The sequence below is a fragment of the Falco cherrug genome, chromosome 6 (genome assembly GCF_023634085.1).
Source record: "Falco cherrug isolate bFalChe1 chromosome 6, bFalChe1.pri, whole genome shotgun sequence".
In the NCBI taxonomy this organism is placed as follows: domain Eukaryota; kingdom Metazoa; phylum Chordata; class Aves; order Falconiformes; family Falconidae; genus Falco; species Falco cherrug.
Window position 1 is genome coordinate 78,006,210 of NC_073702.1, and position 20,352 is coordinate 78,026,561.

Genomic DNA, 20,352 nt, shown 5'->3' on the forward strand with positions numbered 1-20,352 from the left:
AGTGTCACATTGTAACTGCGAAATTACGGCACTCTCCCATGAAATTTCAATGGCCATAACAAAGCTTTATGTTGCAGATGATCAACACTCAAATATTTAGGAATATTAATAACAAAGACATTTCGCCTTCCCCTCCCCTTCCCACAGGGGACCGATCTGTCTTTTTACAACTAGGGGTTGATTCAGCCCTGTGCAAACCCTAACAAGCTCTTTTTTTTGTGTGTCTGTGGCAAGTATTTGACTGACATTTTGCTTAAAGAAGGGGAAAATCCCACTTCTTGCAGCATATTGCAGGGACCAGCAAACATATCCCTTTGCCTGTTGGACCAAATATATAATGATAACACGATGCGGGTGCTCCAGAGCTGACTCAGCTGTTACACGATCGCGTTGTGCCTGTGATACGCAATCCATCATTATGTTTAAAGTGCCTGCTTGATTAATATTCAGTATTTAATGTCAACACTGAGAAATCACAATTCAAATGTGTTACACTTCAGGAACTGCAAATACTGCTGCAGCGGTAATGGCCTGGGTTAGTTTCGTGAGATCTGTCAGATCAAGGGGAATTTCACGATTCAGAAATACCGGAATCTATGTATGGTATTAATTACCAGCTGTGACCTGGAGATAAAGGTCGTGTGTCACATTTAAAGAAACTAAATGTTAAATTCCCAAATGGCTATGATTCTTTCTTCTTCTCTATAAACAGTACCTCTATCCCTTAGCAGTGTAGCTTTGCCATCCATATTCACAATAACACTCTAATTGTGGTGTTACAGATATACATGGTATACTAGAACGGGGAAGTACTTTGGCTTAGATTGTTTTAAACATTTACTTCCCACGTGCATAGGTTTCATCTTAACCAACTTGATCAAGAAAATAAGAAAAAAATACCATGGCATTTTTTATCTCTTTTGGTCTCGTTCCCTCTTCTCATTTGATTTTTTTTCCCCATGGACAATTTTATCAAACAAATCTGCCTTTCCCCCTACTGTTTACTTAATGGTAACTCTCTTTGTAACCTTTGCTTCAGTACTACATACAACAGATCAAGCAATACCCATCAGAGCTACAGTTTGAGATTCAGGAACACTTAATGGCCAACAGACTCTTCCCTGGTGGAGAATGAGGATTCAAAGCAAACATTTGAGATTATTTTTACTTTCATTATTTTTGTTAAAAAAAGTTTGCACCTTGATGTGTCATGAATACCCCTTCTTGATCTTCCTTTGCCTTGTCAGACCTGGCCAGCACAAGCAGCTGAGATCTTTGCTCTATTTTCCCTGCATCTCTGTGCAACGCTTTTTTAAAAAGAGAATATACTATTATTTTTTTCTAATCCTTTCAGACTGCTGTAACATGATCAGGATTCTCCTGAATCTCTATGCATTCGATCTCTTCTCGTTCCTTCCTTTTGGCTCGTTTCTTTTTCTTGTGGTGCTTTTTGGAAGGTGGGAAAAAGGTTAGAAAGACGGGCAAAATAACAAAACAGTGCAGAAGTGTGCAACTGCCGGCAAGCAGCAAGCATTTGAACAGTGTGAAGGTCAAGTTTGAAGGCACAAAGAGAAGGGGGACCAACCCAATAAGAAAAGAAGAAACGTTCTGCAAAATGGCTGTCCCATGCTCTTGGAGTGAATTCTTTATACACTGAGTTCGGGTGTGCTCAGTAGCTAGTACAAATGTATAAAGCAGGGGTGCACAGTGATCTATGGCAAAATTCAAAGTGTAGATAAGGCACAGTATAGAAATGCAATCCATGTCTACATTCCATAAGGTCATCAAGCCAAGGACACCCAGTTCTATTGAGGTGACACTGAGAATTAACCAGAAATTTCCCAGAGGATGGATAACCAGGAAAAAGGTCAGTATTAACACCAGCAGGATGCCAAAACCAGAAATCAGGACAGGCATAGTTACTGATAAACCATAGTGGTCCATGAAAACAAAAGTAGGATTGAACACTATGAACTTGATGCTCTGTATAAGAGACAGTGGCCTTAGCTTCTCCAACAATTCTACCGCTTCCCTCTGTGTGTTTTCACTAGTCCTGGCAACCAGGTACAAACGAGAAGCAATTATGTTGTTCTCATCTCCAGCTTTGGAGAAAATGATGTCATTTTTGAAGTGCTGGAATTCTGGCTTTTTTAAAAAGGAGCTCTGGAGGATGCTGATAAAGTCACTTTTGTTGGTTGCACTGATGTTACCCACGCGAAGGTACTGGTAATACTGTTCAATCCAGGACACTGTATTGAACCCCTGGCTTAGTGTTTTTAGGTCTTCTTGCACCGTGCCATTCCAGTACTCCAGAGGTTCGTAAATGTAGAAACCTATCACTGGGCTGTAGTTGCTGAAATACTTTTGCTGTATGAGGGCATAGGAAACGCTTGGAGACTCACTGGCAAGAAGGTTGATAATGTTGGCTCCATCATTAATCTGTAAGCACCCCATAAAGGAGAAAGAGGCATAGATGAGATACAGTATCACCACAAATGGCTTGACATAGATGTTGGTAATCCACTCATTGTAATGCTCTCGGAGGAAATGCTGGATAAAGTGATGCTGGTACGGGTTGGTCTCATGATGAGAAGTATGCTGATGCCCGTCGTTCATCATGGTCTGGAACCACACAGGTTTCCGGTCCAGGTATTCTGCTGAAGGGATTTTACAGCAGAAGATGCTGTGGTAACGGTTCTGCTCCAACTGGCCAGCAAAGACCAGACAGGAGCCAAAGAAGGAGAAGATATAGAAGTAGTTTAACAGGATGGAGACACACATGTTCTGGCAAAAGACTTTTACAGCTTCAATGTTGGTGAAAGGGCTTGCACCCATGCCGAAGGCTATGAAATACAAAGAGCTTGTCATTGTGTAGGAGACCATGACATCTGAGTAGGCATCTGCTACTCTGTCCTTGAATGGCAGATTCTCTCTGGTTCGACGCCATCCTGAAAGAAGTTCAAACACTCCTTTTGTTCCATGACCTGAAATGAGAAAACAAAGTATATACATGTTCATGTATAAAGGGGGTGCCATTGTCCTCCAGGTTTTTCATCCTCCAGCAGTCAAAAAATTTTGTCAGCTAAGTTTTGTTACAATTTTGTCACTAGTTAAACAAACAGATAATTGTGAAGTGTCTGTCTAAAGCTACATATCAGAATTCATATGCAGGTGCTTAAATTAACAGCCTGATACTGTTGAACTCTGTGCTCAGAAATTAAGTGATGAAATACCCTTTAAAAGACACTCATTGATTTTAATGTTCATTGAGTTAGTTCCCAAACAGACTGCATATATAGGACAAAGGAGAACATGAAGTTGAGTTCAAGTCTGGGGTTCATTCTTGAGATTCCTTGTGGCATCCTACTACATCTTTCAAGGTTTTAGGGATTCAGTTTGAAACATTTACAAAAGCAAGTAACATCATCTTCCAGAGAATACAAAATAAAGGCATTATTTGAGAAATTAGTAGATCTGACTAAGAAAGGGACATATTGGTTCTTCATGCTGAACAAAGGAAAGAATACACTGCCATTAAGTACAAATAACCACAATAATTTGTATGATGGTTCTCTACCCACTGAGTGACATTGGAATTCCTCAGTGACAGTAAACAAGTTGCCACACTATATGAAAGCCGGCATGCTGGTGGTAATGATAGAGTCCAGTACTGGCTAAATCATTGGTTCATATTGTCTAGAAAACATATGGGTTGGTTTTTCATTATTCTGTCTCCTGTCTCTTTCTCTCTCTCAGCTAGCCATATCTCCTCCTGGTGAGAAGGAATTCCCTTAGCTCACACGAGAGGACATTCAGAAAAGTCAGATGTGGTCAGTGCTCCATTACAGGTCCTTACTTTACATTCCACCCTGAGAAGTATTTTAGGGGTATGATTTTTAATAAATTAAACCTTCATAGTCTTACTTTCATTTTGCTCATCACAGTCACAGACCAGGAAGTCTACAGCTATTAAACTTTGGGACAGAATTATAAAGTTGAAGCTAATCTTACTAGAAAAGGTGTAATAAGTAAAAGTTATTTATTATGTATACTTATTGATATAAATGTGTCAAATATATATATACACATATTCTTTTATTTCCCATTAGAGTATTTGAAGTTGGGGGGAAATATAAAATCTGACAATATAAAACATGTCCAAAAGAATGTGGCTTCCAAATAAAAAATTTAGTCAAAAATTAAAAATGGTTTTGGTTTGGGTTTGGATGAGAAAGTGGAAATTTCTCTGCACTTTGGATCAAGTCCTGGAAAAACTTCTGGAAAATATAAGGAAACACACTATTGAGCAGAGAAAACAGCAGAAGCGGATTGCAGATGCTCCTGCCTCTGTGTGCCTTTGCTCTCTGCAGCAGGAGAATTACATGCAACAAAGCATGCACGAAGGTAATTTTCTTGTAACAAAACCAGAAATATGACAACAGGATGTTTGCAAATAATCAAGTGTGTAACAGTGAACAAAAATTCTATTGAGTTTGTCTTTTGATTAAAATTATTTGGATTCATACAGCTGCTTATGTTGCCCAAAGCAGACTCCTGACAGCAATTCCGGAGAGGGAAAATTACAGGATAAAGTGTCAATTTCTGTGAATGTTACCTGTTTTACTGCAAATCGGTGTCCCCAGTGAAAAGTAAACATACAATATTATAGAAGTCTTCCAGTTAGCAAAAAACCTGTGTGGAAATGCTGCTCTCCTATGAATCAGCGTCTTGGTTCAGGAGGGACCTTAAATTCCCTAGTAGATTTAGGGTGAGTCTATTCAAGTTCTGAAGGCACAGCTGTCTTGTACACCGACACTTTTGGACATTGAGCAGGAAGAATTGGCTCCTTGGGCTGAATAAAGCTGCAGAATCCAGTGACTTGGATGCAGTTCTATATTATGCTTAATGCAAATGTGTAAAGTACCCTGCAGGGTGTGGACCAGGTTAGCTGGTCATCACTTCCAGTGTCAATGTCCTGGTAGGGCTTAATTGAATGGTATAGGAATCATAGAATAGTTTAGGTTAGAAAAGACCGTTAAGATCATTGAGTCCAACCATTAACCCAGCACTGCCAAGCCCACCACTAAACCATGTCCCTAAGCACCACAGCTACATGTCTTTTAAATACCTCCAGGGTTGGTGACTAAACCACCTTGCTTGACAGCCTGGTCCAGTGCTTGACAACCCTTTCAGTGAAGATGTTTTTGCTAATTTCCAATCTAAACATCCCCTGGTGCAACTTGAAGATGTTTCCTCTTGTCCTGTCACTTGTTATCTGGGAGAAGAGACTAACACCCACCTTGCTACAACATCCTCTCAGGGAGCTGTGGGGAGTGATAAGGTCCCCCTCGAGCCTCCTCTTCCCCAGGTTAAACACCCCCAGTTCCCTCAGCTGCTCCTCATCAGACTTGTGCTCCAGACCCCTCACCAGACCTGCTGCCCATCTCTGGACACACTCCAGCACCTCAGTGAGTGTGTTTCATTCTCTTTTGGGGACAGTTGAGTAAAATGATCTCCCTCAGATGTCTGTACCACTCCCTCCCCATCTACTAATTGATTTTGGATGGTTCTTTTCCAGACATTTTTGAGAAAGGTCTCTAATGTAGAACTTCACAACTTAAAACTTGTTCGAATGCCATATTTCCATAACACCGCTCTTTCCAAGCCAGCTCCTGACCTCATTCTTGCCCCGTCTGTTCCAACTTTAGGCACCCCTCTTCTTTCTCTTGTACTTGCTTTTCCCCCTTCTCTTATGAGGGAGGCTGAGGGGCTGAGTAGCAGCACAGGATTTCTGTTTCTATTGCTGGTGGCATTCCTCCCATCTCCCCATCCCGTCAAGCCTCTTCCATTGAGGACAGAGTGATCATACTGAGCAGAGATGCTGTTTTCCACCTCAGTCTCCTCTCTTCCACTTACTGTCCCACGTACCCTGGTGTGGTCTAAGACAAAGGGAATCCTTGGTCTACGGACCTCACATTGGAAGCACTAATTTAGTGTCTAGCTAGGACTTTGAGAACATCTTTCCTCTCTAACTTTTATCTTCTGCCTTTAACAACATGATGGGAGCCACATTGGGTCCTACTAAGAATTGCTCTACCTCTATCTAGTTGACCTGACAAAGTGCAGGGATAGATTTTCGAGAAGAAGGTGTTGGAGACAGGACACATATAGAGTAATTGTTTTCCATTTCAGCCTCTGAGGTGTTTGCCTTCTAGTCAAAAGGCTTGCCAAAACCAGAGGCTGCATTTGCGACATCATGTTTGCATGCACTGAGGGTCCTTTATTCATCCATTTCTGAATGCACCTCCTGCTACCAGGAGCTTTATAACTTTACTACTTGCTGAATGAAGAAAGGGCTTGCTTTTTTTTTTTTTTTTTTTTTTTTTTTTTTGTTTCAGACTCTCAGTTAGTAAAACTTTATGGCTGAACTAATTAAAATGTGAATCTGTTGGCATGAACAGTGTCTTTAATAAAACTTGTTCCGTACATGTGTTCTTTGATCCTGGGATCTCCCATCTGAATAATACCAGTGCTTGTCACCCTGCGGGCACCTCTCCTTGACCACACATCTACAGTTAGGTGCATGTTCCCTTGGTGGCTGTCCAATATGCATGTGCTAATTTGCCATCTGAATGTTGCCAATAAAATAAAGAATAGAAATATAGAATGGCTTGGATTGGAAAGAACCTTAAAGATCATCTGGTTCCAACCCCCCTGCCATGGGCAGGGACACCTTCCACTAGAGCAGGTTGTTCAAAGACCCATCCAGCCTGGCCTTGAGCGCTGCCAGGGATGGGGCATCCACAGCTGCTCTGGGCAATCTGTGCTGTTGCCTCACCACCCTCACAGCAAAGGATTCTTTCTTAATATCTAATCTAAATCTACCTTCTTTCAGTTTAAAACCATTCCCCCATGTCCTATAGCTGAAGTTCTGCCTTCTACCTCCTCTGGGAGGTACTGATCTGGGATTTTTTCCTCTTTCCAGGTATCAATTTTCACTGAGTTTCTGGGATTGGAGTAGTCTCTGAGATCTTTATTCCTCTTCTAGATGTGACTGAAATGGGTCCATTGTTTCACAGGCTGTTGTTATACAGGCTGCAAACAGGGATGGACTGGTGGGTGGTGTAGGGGTTGGAGGATGTCTCAGGCATAGTAATCATGAGAGGACAGAGTTTTGGATTCTTGGAGCAGTAAGGAGAGGAGCCAGAAGAACCGCTACCTTGGGCTTCTAGAGGGCTGACTTTGGCCTGTTTATCTACTGTTTATCTCATTTGTCTCCCCACCTATAAGGTTATGTTCACAGCTGCATCTTTACCATGTTTTTGTTGCTATTGATTTTAGCATATCACATTCTCAGTGATGAGTACCTGGGTGCGTTTATCTTAGGGTAGGTATGTAATGACTAACAGAAAGGGGTTTTATTGTGAAACATGGTATGCAAAGACTAACCAAGAATATACACTCATGTGTATGCACAAAGATTGTTAATACTGCAAGTTAAAATACTGTAATTCAACTGTAGGCTTTTTTTTTTCCTAATAAAAAAAAAAAAGTAGTATCTTAAGGGAATAAAATACTGATGTTTGTAACTTCTTTGAGGATGAAAATTGACACTGACTTTCTTATGATTACTATTATTATTGTTATACAAACGTAAAATTGCCACTGCTGCCTGCTTTTACAGATAACTTCAGCTCTATCATAGAAATACAGGAATTGGGGAATAGAGTGCAGTAATTTCCTTGCTGCCACAAGAAGAAATATTTGCCTGACTGGTTTTCCCACATCATTACTCATACCAAGTTTTCCAGTCAACGTCTGTTATTCTTCCCAGATAAGAAGGTCTATTCCCCTTTCCCAAATAGGACACAAGTCTATTTTTTTTCTGAACATGTTCTGACATTTCTGATGATTCAGACAGCACAGTCACTCTATAAAATTCTATTCCTTCAGCTTCATCACTGATGTCACTGACAACATTGACAGTGGAGTTAAGTTCACTGTGCAGTGAAGGTTCACAGGGTCTTTGGCTCTGGGTCAAAACTGACAAATTTCTCTTGGTACTAACATGACATGACTGAAGTACAGCAATTTTTTATTTGCCAGACAGGCAATGGCCTATGACTATTTAAGAAAAAAGAGATGACACAAAATTATTATTCCATTACATGTGAGGTTAGGAGAGCAAATAAGGGAGGATGCAGAGAGGGTGGAAATATATAATGCTTTTTCTGCCTCAAATTTCAAAATAAAAGGTTAGTTATGACTAGGTATTTAAAATAGGTTTGAAAAGGATAGGGATAGAAATGAGAAGAGTAAAATAACAGATTAAAGACCACTTGATTCAGGTAAATTTATTCACCTGATATAATATGGAAGAGTCTGGAGAAATGAATCAATTAAAAGCTAAGCAAAGCAATCTGTGAACTACAAGCAGTCACCTCAGAGAATGAATGTAGATGGGATGGTCCAAGAAAAATGGACACAGAAAGCACAGTATCTGTTTTCACAGGCAGTGTTCCCCAGGGCTCAGCGCTGGGGCCAGTCTTGTGTAATATCTTTATTGATGATCTGAACAAGGGGATTGAGTGCACCCTCAGTCAGTTTGCAGTCAACACCGAGTTGGACAGGAGTGTATATCTGCTGGAGGGTAGGAAGGCTCTGCAGAGGGATCTGGACAGGCTGGATCCATGGGCTGAAGCCAACTGTATGAGGTTCAACCAGGGTCAGTGCCAGGTCCTGCCCCTGGGTCACAGCAACCCCAGGCAGCGCTACAGGCTGGGGGCAGGGGGCTGGGAAGGTGCCTGGTGGGAAAGGGCCTGGGGGTGCTGGTCAGCAGCCAGCTGGGCATGAGCCAGCTGTGTGCCCAGGTGGCCCAGGTGGCCATCAGCATCCTGGCTGGTATCCGAAAGAGTGTGGCCATCAGGAGCAGGGCAGTGCCCGTCCCCCTGCGCTGGGCACTGGTGAGGCCGCCCCTGGACCCCTGTGTTCAGCTTTGGGCCCCTCACTGCAGGGGGACGTGGAGGGGCTGGAGCGTGTCCAGAGCCGGGCAGGGGGCTGGGGCAGGGGCTGGGGCACAGGGCTGATGAGGAGCGGCTGAGGGACCTGGGGGGGTTCAGCCTGGGGAAGAGGAGGCTCAGGGGGGACCTGATCGCTCTCTACACCTACCTGAGAGGGGATTGTAGGCAGGGCGTTGGTCTCTTCTCTAAGTAAGAAGTGATAGCACAAGAGGAAATGTCCTCACGTTTTAACGGTGTAGGTTTAGTTTGGATAATATGAAAAATGTCTTCACTGAAAGGGTTGTCAAGCACTGGACCAGGCTGCCCAGCGAGGTGGTTGGTATTTAAAAGACATGTAGCTGTAGCACTTAGAGACATGGTTTAGTGATGGACTTGGCAGTGCTGACTTAATGGTTGGACTTAATGATCTCAAAAGTCTTTTCCAACCTAAATGATTCTACCTTCAATAAGAAGAGAGAAGACAACCTGCAGAATTCAATGTCCATCAGCTTAGTTCCTATCTCAAAAGATAACAGAATAAGTAATTGCCAATCCATTTACCATCACTGAGAGGATAGGAAGGTGATCATAAAAATCTGATATAGATTGATCAAAAACAAATAATCTCAAGTTGATCTAATTTCTTGCTTTGAAAAGTAAGTAGTTTAATGGGAAGAAGGGGAAGGCAGCAGGCTATCTATCTCAGTAAGGCTTTTAATATCTCTACTGGATTTAGCTAGTTTTTTAATTCTATTGTACTTAGTATTCTGATAAGCAAATTAAGGGAATATTAGCTAGAGGAAAATGTGGGGTGGGGAATATGTATTCAACTGGTTGAATGTGTGCACATAATAGAGTTGTTTCCAGTAAGCTATCAATTTTCATAGGGACATTTTAAGAGAGGTTGCATCAAAGGTTCATCTTTGGATCTGGTTCATTTTGATATTGTCCATTAATGATATGGACACTTGTGGAATTTGTGTGCGAGGCTAAACTGTGGAGTTCAAGCCCTCCGTAGAGCAAGACTTTAAATTTGGAGAAGCAGTCAGAAATCAATCAAATGAAATTAATGAAGATAAATGCAAGACACTTTGTGTTAGGAAATCAAATTAAAGAAATGCATGATAAGGAATAAGGGGTGAAGGAGAAGTGAGACAAAAGATTGTTTAGAGGATATGGGTAACTTCAAAGGGAGTAAGTAAAAAATATTCTGTTACAACATGTAAAAAGCTGAATTAGCAGAAATAACATAAAAATTTGGAGGCAACAATTTTGCTTACTCTAGTGTGATGGAGGCATAAACTGTAGCACTGGTTTTTTTTGAAATTTTTGTAGAATCTTAGAATGATTTGGGTTGGAAGGGACCTTTAAAGACCATATAGTTTCACCCCCCACCCCACCCTGCTGCTGTGGACAGAAACATAAAAAAATATATATTGGAAAACTTAGGGTGAACACCTTGGGGAATTAAAGCAGCAAACAATAGCCTGTTTGTGAAATATGAAAAGCACAAAGAAAAGCTGAGTGAGTTGGCATTTTCCCCCATATAGACTGGAATGCCAATGAGGGCTCAATAACATTCAGCATGAAAAAAGTTATTATGAAAAGGACAGCAATCAATTCTTTCTCATTTCTACTGGGAGGAGGACAAGGAATCATTGGTTTCATTTGCAGAAAAAAACCCATTTAGGTTAGATATCAGAAAAAAACAAAGCTTTCCTCTAAGGCTCCTTAAATATTGGAACACACTGTCTAAGGAGGTCATAAAGTCTTATTTATTGCAAGTCTAAAGGTTATATTAATAAATGTTAATGGAAGTGCTAGGTTAGTCCTGTCTTAGTGCAGTGAGGTGGATCCTATGCAGATTCCTGAGGTCTCTTACTTTTGTACCATCGTACCTAACTTTGACTTAAGATGCTTAAGATTACTTAAGCATGAAAGAAAACCAGTCTGCCTTCTGTTTTGTCTTAACCAAAGCACGCCTGTTCAGCGTTTATCTGTTGTTTCCGCCACATCCTATCAACTTCTTGGGATAGGAATTTGTTCTGCATTTATCACTCACCATAGTGTCCACAGAGACCCTAGGCTGAAGTCGCTAGGTGCTGCTGGAAGGAGGGTCTGGCTACTGCTGGGTTTGTGAACTTTCTAGGAAGGAAGACCAGCATGACTCTGTACTTTTTTGGGTCAAGATATAAAGAGGAGGGTTTGCTGTTCAAACATTCAGTGTGATGTTATCCTTGTTGTCTATGCTATATCTCCAATTAAGAAAAACAACAACTTAGAAGCAAGTGCCATAGCATGACTTTACTCAACATTTCTGCACTAAGAAACCCTATACTAAGAAACCCCGTACTATATTCAGTTTTCACTAACAGCCACATCTGTGATCTTATAACATATAAAGAAGATGCAAGGTCAGCTTTCTTTTAAATCATAATGATGGGCAGTAAGTGTATTTTTACATTGAAATTCTTTGCTGTGAATCTAGTGGAAATAACATTTCCATTATTTTATGTATAAAAACAACCTATAACTCCTTGAGGGGGTAATCACATTTTTGTTCACCTGGGAATAGACAGAGCACATGGAGATTTTTTTTTCTTCTTTAGCACCAGAAAGGCCAATTTATCTCCTGGAAAAACTGTGCTTGTTCTGTCTAATCAATGCCCCATGATAACAGGGGCCGCAGCCATTAGTAGCGTATTGACATGACCTATTCTCTGTCTGATTAAATGTTTTAACACACTACAGTTTATTTAGGTGAAACTTAACAGCCCGCAGTATTCAGAAAGTGAGGCTGTGATCTAATATTCTCTTCTGGCCTTAAAATTTATGAAACTGAACTTATTAAGGTTTATTGATTTGAAAATACACCCTGTTTTAGATAGGCTTACACAATCACTTTTTGACAGAGGAGGAACTTTGCATCTCACCAACAGTGCCATGTAGGATGCATTTGTTCTGCTTAATCACTACTATTAGTATCCCCGCTTACATTTAGAAAAATGAAGCATAGAGATTAAGCAAATTAATCACTGTCGTCAAGGACCATCCACATCTCAGAAGAGAAGCAGCAATAGAATGATTAAACTACTTCTTCATGAAGAGTTAGTAAATCCTTGGTGTCCTTGATGCAGAAGGCAAAGAGGATTTGAAGAGTGGTGATACCTTGGGCAGCATTAGGATATACAAGGAAATGTGTACCTTAGTTCCGTAAAGGTAAATCCCAGCAAAGTGTGTCTGGGTAAGAAGTTGACCTTGACTACAAGGCTGAGTACAGCTTCCCACCTTGGTTCAGGATGAAGGGAAGATAGAATATATTTTTTAAAACTAACTTAAATTATAGATAGGAAAAGAATGGTTTTAATTTTATATTCTCTAGGTACCTGCAAAATGACTGTAATTAAATGGTTTGCATACTTGGATCATTGACCATTTCTTCTTTATTTAGTTTTCCCTGAGCTGGTGTGCTGTTTTAGTGGTAACTAGGGTAACTGAAGGCATCTGATGAGGCAGATGAGGGACTAAATCACTCTCACAGTGGTCAGTGGTTTACTTTTTCTCCTGAACCTCAGTGCAAGTGAAGTAGGACCTCATCCTACTAGTAAGATTCCTGGGATGGTTCAGGATTTGGGGATAGAGGGTCTAACTGTGGAAGCTGTGCACTCTTGACTAGCTTTGTCCAAAGGGAGGAGTTTCCTTGAGCCATAGGGATTATCAGTGATATTACAGTATTTACATCTTCTGAATGTCACAGAGCTTACAGCAAGGAATATGTAAAGTCCAGCCAAAATCTGCTGATGAATCTCCTGCAGAAATTTTGTTTTCATTAAACACATGATTCTTTATCTCATTTGATACACAGCATTTTGTGACATTAAAAAGCATCTAAGCAGAAAAATTAAATCATTTCTAGGTACATTCTGCTTGTGATGCCACAGCATACACATTTTTTTCGTGAAACAGATTTATGCAGACATGCTGACAGAGGGGTTTACACCCTGCTGTGATGTTTCACCTTGAAAAGTATGTGGGTTATTTTAAGTAACAGATCACTATCATAATCAATTGGCTAATTTACAGAGCTGGGTTTTGTAGCAGGAGTGTTTAACCAAGTGCAATGAAACCTCAGCCAGGTGAACCACATGCTTTTAGTGACAAGGACCTTAGGGAAATCTCCAGTGCTACACAAGGGATTTTGATATTGCTAGATTTTAGCCCTTTGGACAAGCACAGCAAATACACTTAAAGCTATCACAAGTACCATAAACTAAGTCAGTGATGCTTAATAGATATTTCAATTTCATTAAAAATATTTCTGCCAGCCTATGGCCACTTTGCAGGCCTGAACACATTAGTGACCTTCAGCCCTCAAGTTTTGGTGTATCCCCATTACAATGTGAACCCCGTTAAAAAAGTAGTGCATCATGAGGCATTTCTGTTAAACACACAGACTATGGCTGTTGCCTTCATGTGTGCTCCAAATGGTTGCATTTATTTCTGCTCGCATAAACACTTTGAAAGCCTTTTAAATAATTCTGGGAATTACTGATGAGACCAAAACATAAAAATGTTAGTCTCCGCATGGGTGTTTTGGTGGAGCCTGGCAGACAGCAACCCTGTCAGCGTCTGAGGCTGAAAAGCAGTGAGGAAAGAGGCAAACATTTGATTCTGTCTGGTGTTTGCTGTATAATGGCAATTCAGAAGAGCTCAGAATCAGCCTAACACTGCTGCCATAAAATATTGCCAATTTTTCAACCACAGCCAGCTGACCTCCCTGAAGTCACTATAGCAGGAGACATTGACTACTTTAGCCTAAGGTAACCTATCTGCATGACTCTCCCAATGAAACACCCTTCTCTCCACCTAGAGAGAGGTGGATTCTAGATGCTAGAAAGGGACTGAGACTTTTAGCCAAGGAACCTGACTTTTGGACTGCTAAAATTACATGAGATTAATCCCATCTTCTGTCTGCATCATGTTTTCTTAAATCTTTCCGTTGCAGAAAGAAGTGTATATAGAAACATAAGCCTGCAGAAGAAGAAAATGGTGTAATGATGTAGCAGTCATAGCAGAGTCCCTCTGTTAATTTTCCTTCCAAGATTCTAAGGAACGTCAATCTGTAAATTACATTAATGCCAGTCTCTTGGAAATATCGATGAAAAGCGACAGTTCACTTGCTCTGTTGGTCTCCTTTCTTTTATGTACTCTCTTCAGTTAACCAGCTCCACTGTCCTTGACAGCTCCCTCACTCTACATTTTCCCGTTCACCTCAAAATAAATGTTGTCCCAAACAACATACAGCAGCCCAGACATGAACATGAGCAAGCAATTATGGGAACCAGGCTAAATTGCATGGTCATCATTTACTTACATGACACATCCCTTCAGCACATCCTCACTCTTTCATCAGTTTCTGTTTCTCATTTTGCAGACTCTCCAAGGCAAACAGTTACCCCTGTTTGCACAGAGACCAGCATAATGACACCTTGATCTTGATTTGAATTAAGAATAATTAATTCTAGCATGAATTTGGCATGTCTGATTTTGAATCTTATCCAGTTTGATATTGACATGGACTTTCTAGAGCTTCACTTATAGCACCCCTGGGTAGAAGCCCAGGTGAGCACTGGAGATGAGCCAAAGACCTGCTAGTCTAGACACAAACATATTTCTAACCGAACCGTAGTGACACCGCTTTGTATTCAAGGTTTGTTTGCTAGAGTTCATTTTAAGGTCAAATCTTGCAATGTTCATGCCTAGAAGCTCCTCTTCTTCTTCTTGTTAGAAGGAACTGAAATATTAAATAGCAGTTCCCCCCCCACCCTGCCCGCAATGCATTGAAACAGAGCTGAACATGGAGAATGCTTCAACGGATGTGATTACTCATCAGGCTGCACACCTCATTATGTGAGATTTATGTTTGAGCTAACATATACTGCTTGCAAATTGTATATAATGTTGGAATCCTGCTTAGTTTTCTGCTGTGCTTAGCAATGAATTAAAATGCTTTTTGCTGTTTCTCATCTAAGCGTTTTAATGAACATTGTAAACAAGGATTGCACATATGGAAATTGCTATTCATTGATAGGAGTTTAAGTGACATATAGAAGACGAGAATGAATTTAAATCAAGCTATTAATGAATGTATTATGTAATCATTTATGCTAAAAGCATAGGATGGATTTGTGACACTGATCAGAACACTTTGTTTATCACCTGGATTTGATAATCCAGTAACATCTGAAAGAAAATCAGATGAATAAGGGACTAGTGAGTCTCAAGAAAGGAAAATGCTTTGATCAAATGTGGATCCTGGCATCCAGAAAAAATAATCTATACTTGAATCATTACAGAAACGGTAAGTTTGGTCATTTGCTACTTTCTGGCAGAGGATAAATAGTTGGAGAAGCAACTAAAAGGTGTGAAAGAATACATGTCTGAAAAATTACTGGTGCATTTGTAAGCTGGAGCAAAATAAAAGAGTGCATGAGCATTTGAAGAAAATGGGACAAGTTTCTGGAGTTACCCATGAGGGAAGTGTACAACATTTTCAGTAGTGGGACACACTTTTACCTCTCAGTGACAAGATGCATTTGTCTGCCCAGTCTGAAGTTTCATCTGCAGGATGCGAGAGTGTAACAAGCAATATGCAGGAAAAAGTTCCCCCTTCCCATTCCCCAGTGAAGTCAGTCATCTGACCAGCCAACATCCCCTTGCTTGAACAGCTGGAAACTCTCCTGGACAAAGCTTTGTGGGGATTTATCTCCCTTTGAAAGGGATATAGTCTCTCTGATAGCGGCTATTTCTCATACACCCCCAAATGCTAATGGGGCACGATCCTTTCACACTGGTTGAAGATCTGGTCCTGTGGTTACCTCGGTTTGTCGGGTTTGTAATACATTAAAGAGCACGAGTACTGCATCTTGGCTGAAGTAGTTCATTTTCCATTGCTACCCCAGGGCCAGGTTGTAGCTGACAAAAGCAGGGCTAACTTCTATCTCAGCAATTATGCAGGTCAAATCCATTCTTTCTCTGATAATTTCTATCTGGAAATTACTCCAACCAGTGCCACCGTGGTGCAGAGCATAGCATGCTTGCTTTTCACTTGGCCACTAGGGGTTTCCATCTAACCTACTTGATGTAAAAACACCCCTTTTCTGCAGCGAGGAGATAGCTCCAGACCAAAGGGAATGAACCTATCTGCTGGCAGGGTGATATTTTTAACAGTCTTGTTAGTGCAGGATTTGCTGACACTTGTTTACTTCTGAAAAGGGATGGGGAAGCAGAGCAGGAGACAACGTTAGCCTTTCGCTTCTGTTTGCTGGGAGTGCAGGAAATACGAGGGACTGACTCAGCAATTTGAAAAATAGGTATTGAATCTTCCTTTCCCATCCCCAAAAGCCCAGGTTCTGCATTGCATAAGAAGGTGGAGGAAGGCTGCTCTGCTGCCCTTGCCAAGCCCCGGACGGCGCTCGGGCAGGAGGCGTTCAGTGCACTGCAGTGCTGGGCTGCCCGCGCCCCGCTGCAGCACCACGGCGCTGCCTCAGCTCATCCCACCGGTGGGACCGCTCAGGTGGGGCTGCATCCTCCCGTCTGGCTGCAAGGCCCAGGCAGCTGCCAAGCAGCTGATGCAGCGCTGTGGCTGCTGCCCTATGCTGCAATCCACAAGCTGTGGCTGCTCACACAGTACCGCCCTGGGGGAGCAACAGCCCTCTCCCATATTCCCAGCTTGTCCCCGTGAATTTATCCTGGGGATCACAGGTTGAAGATCCAGGGTGAGTAGGTTACATACATACCATTTATCAAACAGCAGTGCCAGGGAATGCTGTGGATGCAGGAAATCATTCACCCAAGATGCCAAATGGTTATAATGGTCTCTGCATGGGCAAAAGCCTGTCCTTGGACCAAAGTTTCATCTCATTAGACAAAGAGTGAAAAACAAAATGAACCAGAGAGAAGAAAGGACTTCTCCAAAAGACTGGAATAAAAGCCTGCTCCTTACGTTTCATTATGCAGCTCTACTGAAAAATTACAACTGCAACATATTGATGCTATGCTTGCTGCTCCACGACCCTCAGCTAGGCTCATCAAAATTGTTCAAAAACCTGTGACACTAATACGGACCATTCAGGCAGTTAGGAGGACTTGCATATGTTCGTGGAGGAAAGCTGCATGGAAAGGGTCATTAAAGTCACAGACAACACATTTGGAGGTGGAAGCCAGTGAGCCAAGAAGCAGCTAGAGCCTGGGGGAGTGTTTGGGAAAGCATGACTTTACACATGACCTGTTGAAATCCTCATTTTTAAAGCACTTGCCATTGGCTACAATCAGAGATAGGATGCTCAGCTAGATAAACCCTTTAGCCTGAATCAGTCTGAATGCTTTTATGTCCCTATGTATTCATGGGGCTGATCGCATTGAAGTCCATATGCAAGTGGAGAATGAATTAAAGCTGTGCAACTCTTCCAGCTCTTAATTCTGGCATTTAAGTTTTTGACTTTACTAATTTAATCTTATAGTAACACCATTTACAAACCTGTCTTTGCGTTGATACAAAACTTGCCTCATTCACTGCATGGTCTCAGATCCTATTTACCTTCACCATTTGTACACAGCACTGATTACAAATTGATTATTTTGCCATGGGTTGACACAGCAGCGCATGCGTTAGTCCCCACAGGCACTACATGCATTAATGAATATCATGACCTCTGTGAGATTGTTATGGGTATTACACAAATTTTATGGCAGAGAAATTGAGGCAAAAAGAAAACTAATTTTAAAATATCACCAAGATTCAGCAATGAGAGCTCAGCATTGACCAGGCCTTGCTGTTCTCATGTAACACAGGAATTGTATGGCAATTTGTATGCTTAAAGCCTGATATCAACCAATATATGCATATATCACACTTTGGGGATTCATACCTTGGGTGTTAGGCCAAGACACAGAAGAAGCAAGCAATGCAAACTAATAGGCGCCTGCTAAAATATGTTGCTTTCCAAATTTTGAAGATAGCACATCTTTTTCTGCAAGTCCTAGACTGCTTTCCTTGCTGCTTTTCAACCTTTTCAGGAGACAGGGCTACCACAACAACTGCCTCCTTCCTTGTGTGGCTCTGATCCCCCTGGATCACTGGCCAGAGGACCCCGTGAAGAGATTGAATTTGAGCAACAACATCTTTCCCAGTTTTGTGGTGCATGGCCTCATCTTCAAGCTGCTTCTCATAAAACCTGATGAAACGGTTGTAAATAAAGCCCAAGATGAATTTTCTTTTCATGGCAAAACTCCCACAGACATCTGATATGCCCAGTGTTGGCATGAGAAATATGAGTGGGCTGGCTTGTGCAGGACTTAAAAAAAGCCTTTCCCTGTTAGCAGCACTTAGCAGCTCATTAATGTATCTGAAACCTGACCTTTAGCAGCCTGTCCCAGAGGGGTATAATTAAGCTTTTCACTCAATTATTATGCTGGCTAAACTCACCATAGTCTCAAAAAAAAAAAAAAAAAAAATGAGAAACCTTTCTGGTTTGGGGGGGGTGGTATCCTTTTTGCTAAGGATACCAGAAGCGGTGAGCCAGCTGGCTGGCCACCCTTTTCCCATTATTATTTTGAATATCTGTAATTTCAGATGTGAATAGTTTTGAACATGAAATTAGTCTGAATGTGTACTTTCCTAATACCTCCAGGACAGCTGGATAGGCAGTGCTTTCTCTACAGAGGGATGACAGATGACAGAGGTCATTGGAGATTCTTAATCTGCATCCATTCTAATGAATTAAATATTTCTAGTATTAATTTTCTGTCATGGAGGGCAGCTGATGCAATGTAAGTATCACTATGCTATTTTACTCCTTTAGCCTCCGAAATAGAATGCCTACCTCGAAACCCTAATTTGCCCCTGGGAATTATTTGGGAAAGCGCCATGGACAGGGCAAAAGCATGTCAGGGAGCATGCAGACAATTTAATACCATATAGACAGTCAGAGCCCTGGCCTGGTTCTGTTTTCTAGCAAAGGCTTTAGCCAAAGGGTGATGCTGCTCTACCACCACTCACGCACAAGGATCGTATGAAAGCTCAATTTTCTAGTTCTGTTGAGGCACCTAACTTTCATGTTTGTATCTATAAACATGGGTGGGGGCAGTCTTTATCGCTTTTTGGACATGGAAGAAAGCACAACATGCTAATTCAGTTTATAATATTTTTATAGGGATGGCTACATCAATTGAAGGTACCTTATAGCTCTACTGGGAGGGAGAGGGGCTTGCCTTACTTTATAGGATAACTGACACAATAGTATATCACTAGTGCCGGCTTTAGGACCTTCAAACCCTTGGCTGTTCTGAGCCCGTCACCCCCACTCAACTTTACTGTGTGTATTCGTTATTTCGCTGACCATTAAAATAGCAGTTTTTCATGGTAATAAGAACTCAGGAGATGATCTCTCCCTCTTTTTTCATGTGATGTGCTGATTCAGCTAACCTTCTTCTCTAAAAAGTCTGACGAACAGGAGATTACCCCTTATAAGAAGCCCAGTGCTGTGAAAGAAAAAGGGAGAACGAGGAAGCTGCTGCATCAAGCTTCTTCAGCCCTTCTGGTTTTAGTGCTTTTGATACACTGTAAAACGCTGTGTTGTCAGTCATTGCAATGGGAGTAAGGCAGAGATAACCTGAACCCAGGCTACAGGCCACACTGAATTGCTTGATAGATTTAACTGAGAGGTGTAAAAAATCTGAAAAGCAGCAGCCTGTTAATCTCTTATCAAAAGAGTGTTTTGCCTGCTAAACTCAGAAGAAAGAAAATTATAATCTACACCAGAAGCAAGGTGATGATGGTTCTTAGTGAATCACTTATCTCACGGTATGCTTCTTTTTATTACTTTTCTGTCAGCAAAGCGTTGTGAGTAGCATTTCACGATGTGCTCTCAGTACATTGAATTTACTCAGAAAGGCAAATAACAGTAAATATAAAATGTACAAACTACATGTATAAATCACTGCAATTTAAATGTGGGACAGGATGCAAAGTTATGTTTTGTTTTAGAAAGATATTTTAAAATTGCTTGCCTCCTACAGGAACCTATATATCAGTTTATTTTAGATTATTGCGCCTGAGAATGTTGACCATTCATCCAAACAACGACATCGCAAATTGCTGTTTCCCTTCAGTTTTAAAGAACTAAAAGTGATTTTATATATTGTCATGAGTTATCATTACAAGGCTGAGCCAGAAATTTTTAGTTTCAGCCTATATCTCTCAAGCTGATAAATGATTGCTATAATAGTGTTTGCATTCATAAGGCTCCAGCTGCATTGTACAAACTTAAAAGATTGCTAAATACAAATGAGA

At 41.2% G+C, this 20,352-nt stretch overlaps 1 protein-coding gene across 2 annotated transcripts in view; it reads right to left on the reverse strand.

Annotated features, from left to right (window-relative positions):
• Positions 1-1,350: 1,350 nt before the first annotated feature.
• Positions 1,351-20,352, reverse strand: part of PTCHD4 (patched domain containing 4) — a 92,570-nt gene continuing 73,568 nt past the window's right edge. For both annotated transcript variants that reach the window (XM_027808676.2, XM_005441561.3), the window contains exon 3: positions 1,351-2,984. In XM_027808676.2, coding sequence (XP_027664477.1) covers positions 1,351-2,984 — 1,634 coding nt within the window. The remainder of the gene's footprint in view (positions 2,985-20,352) is intronic.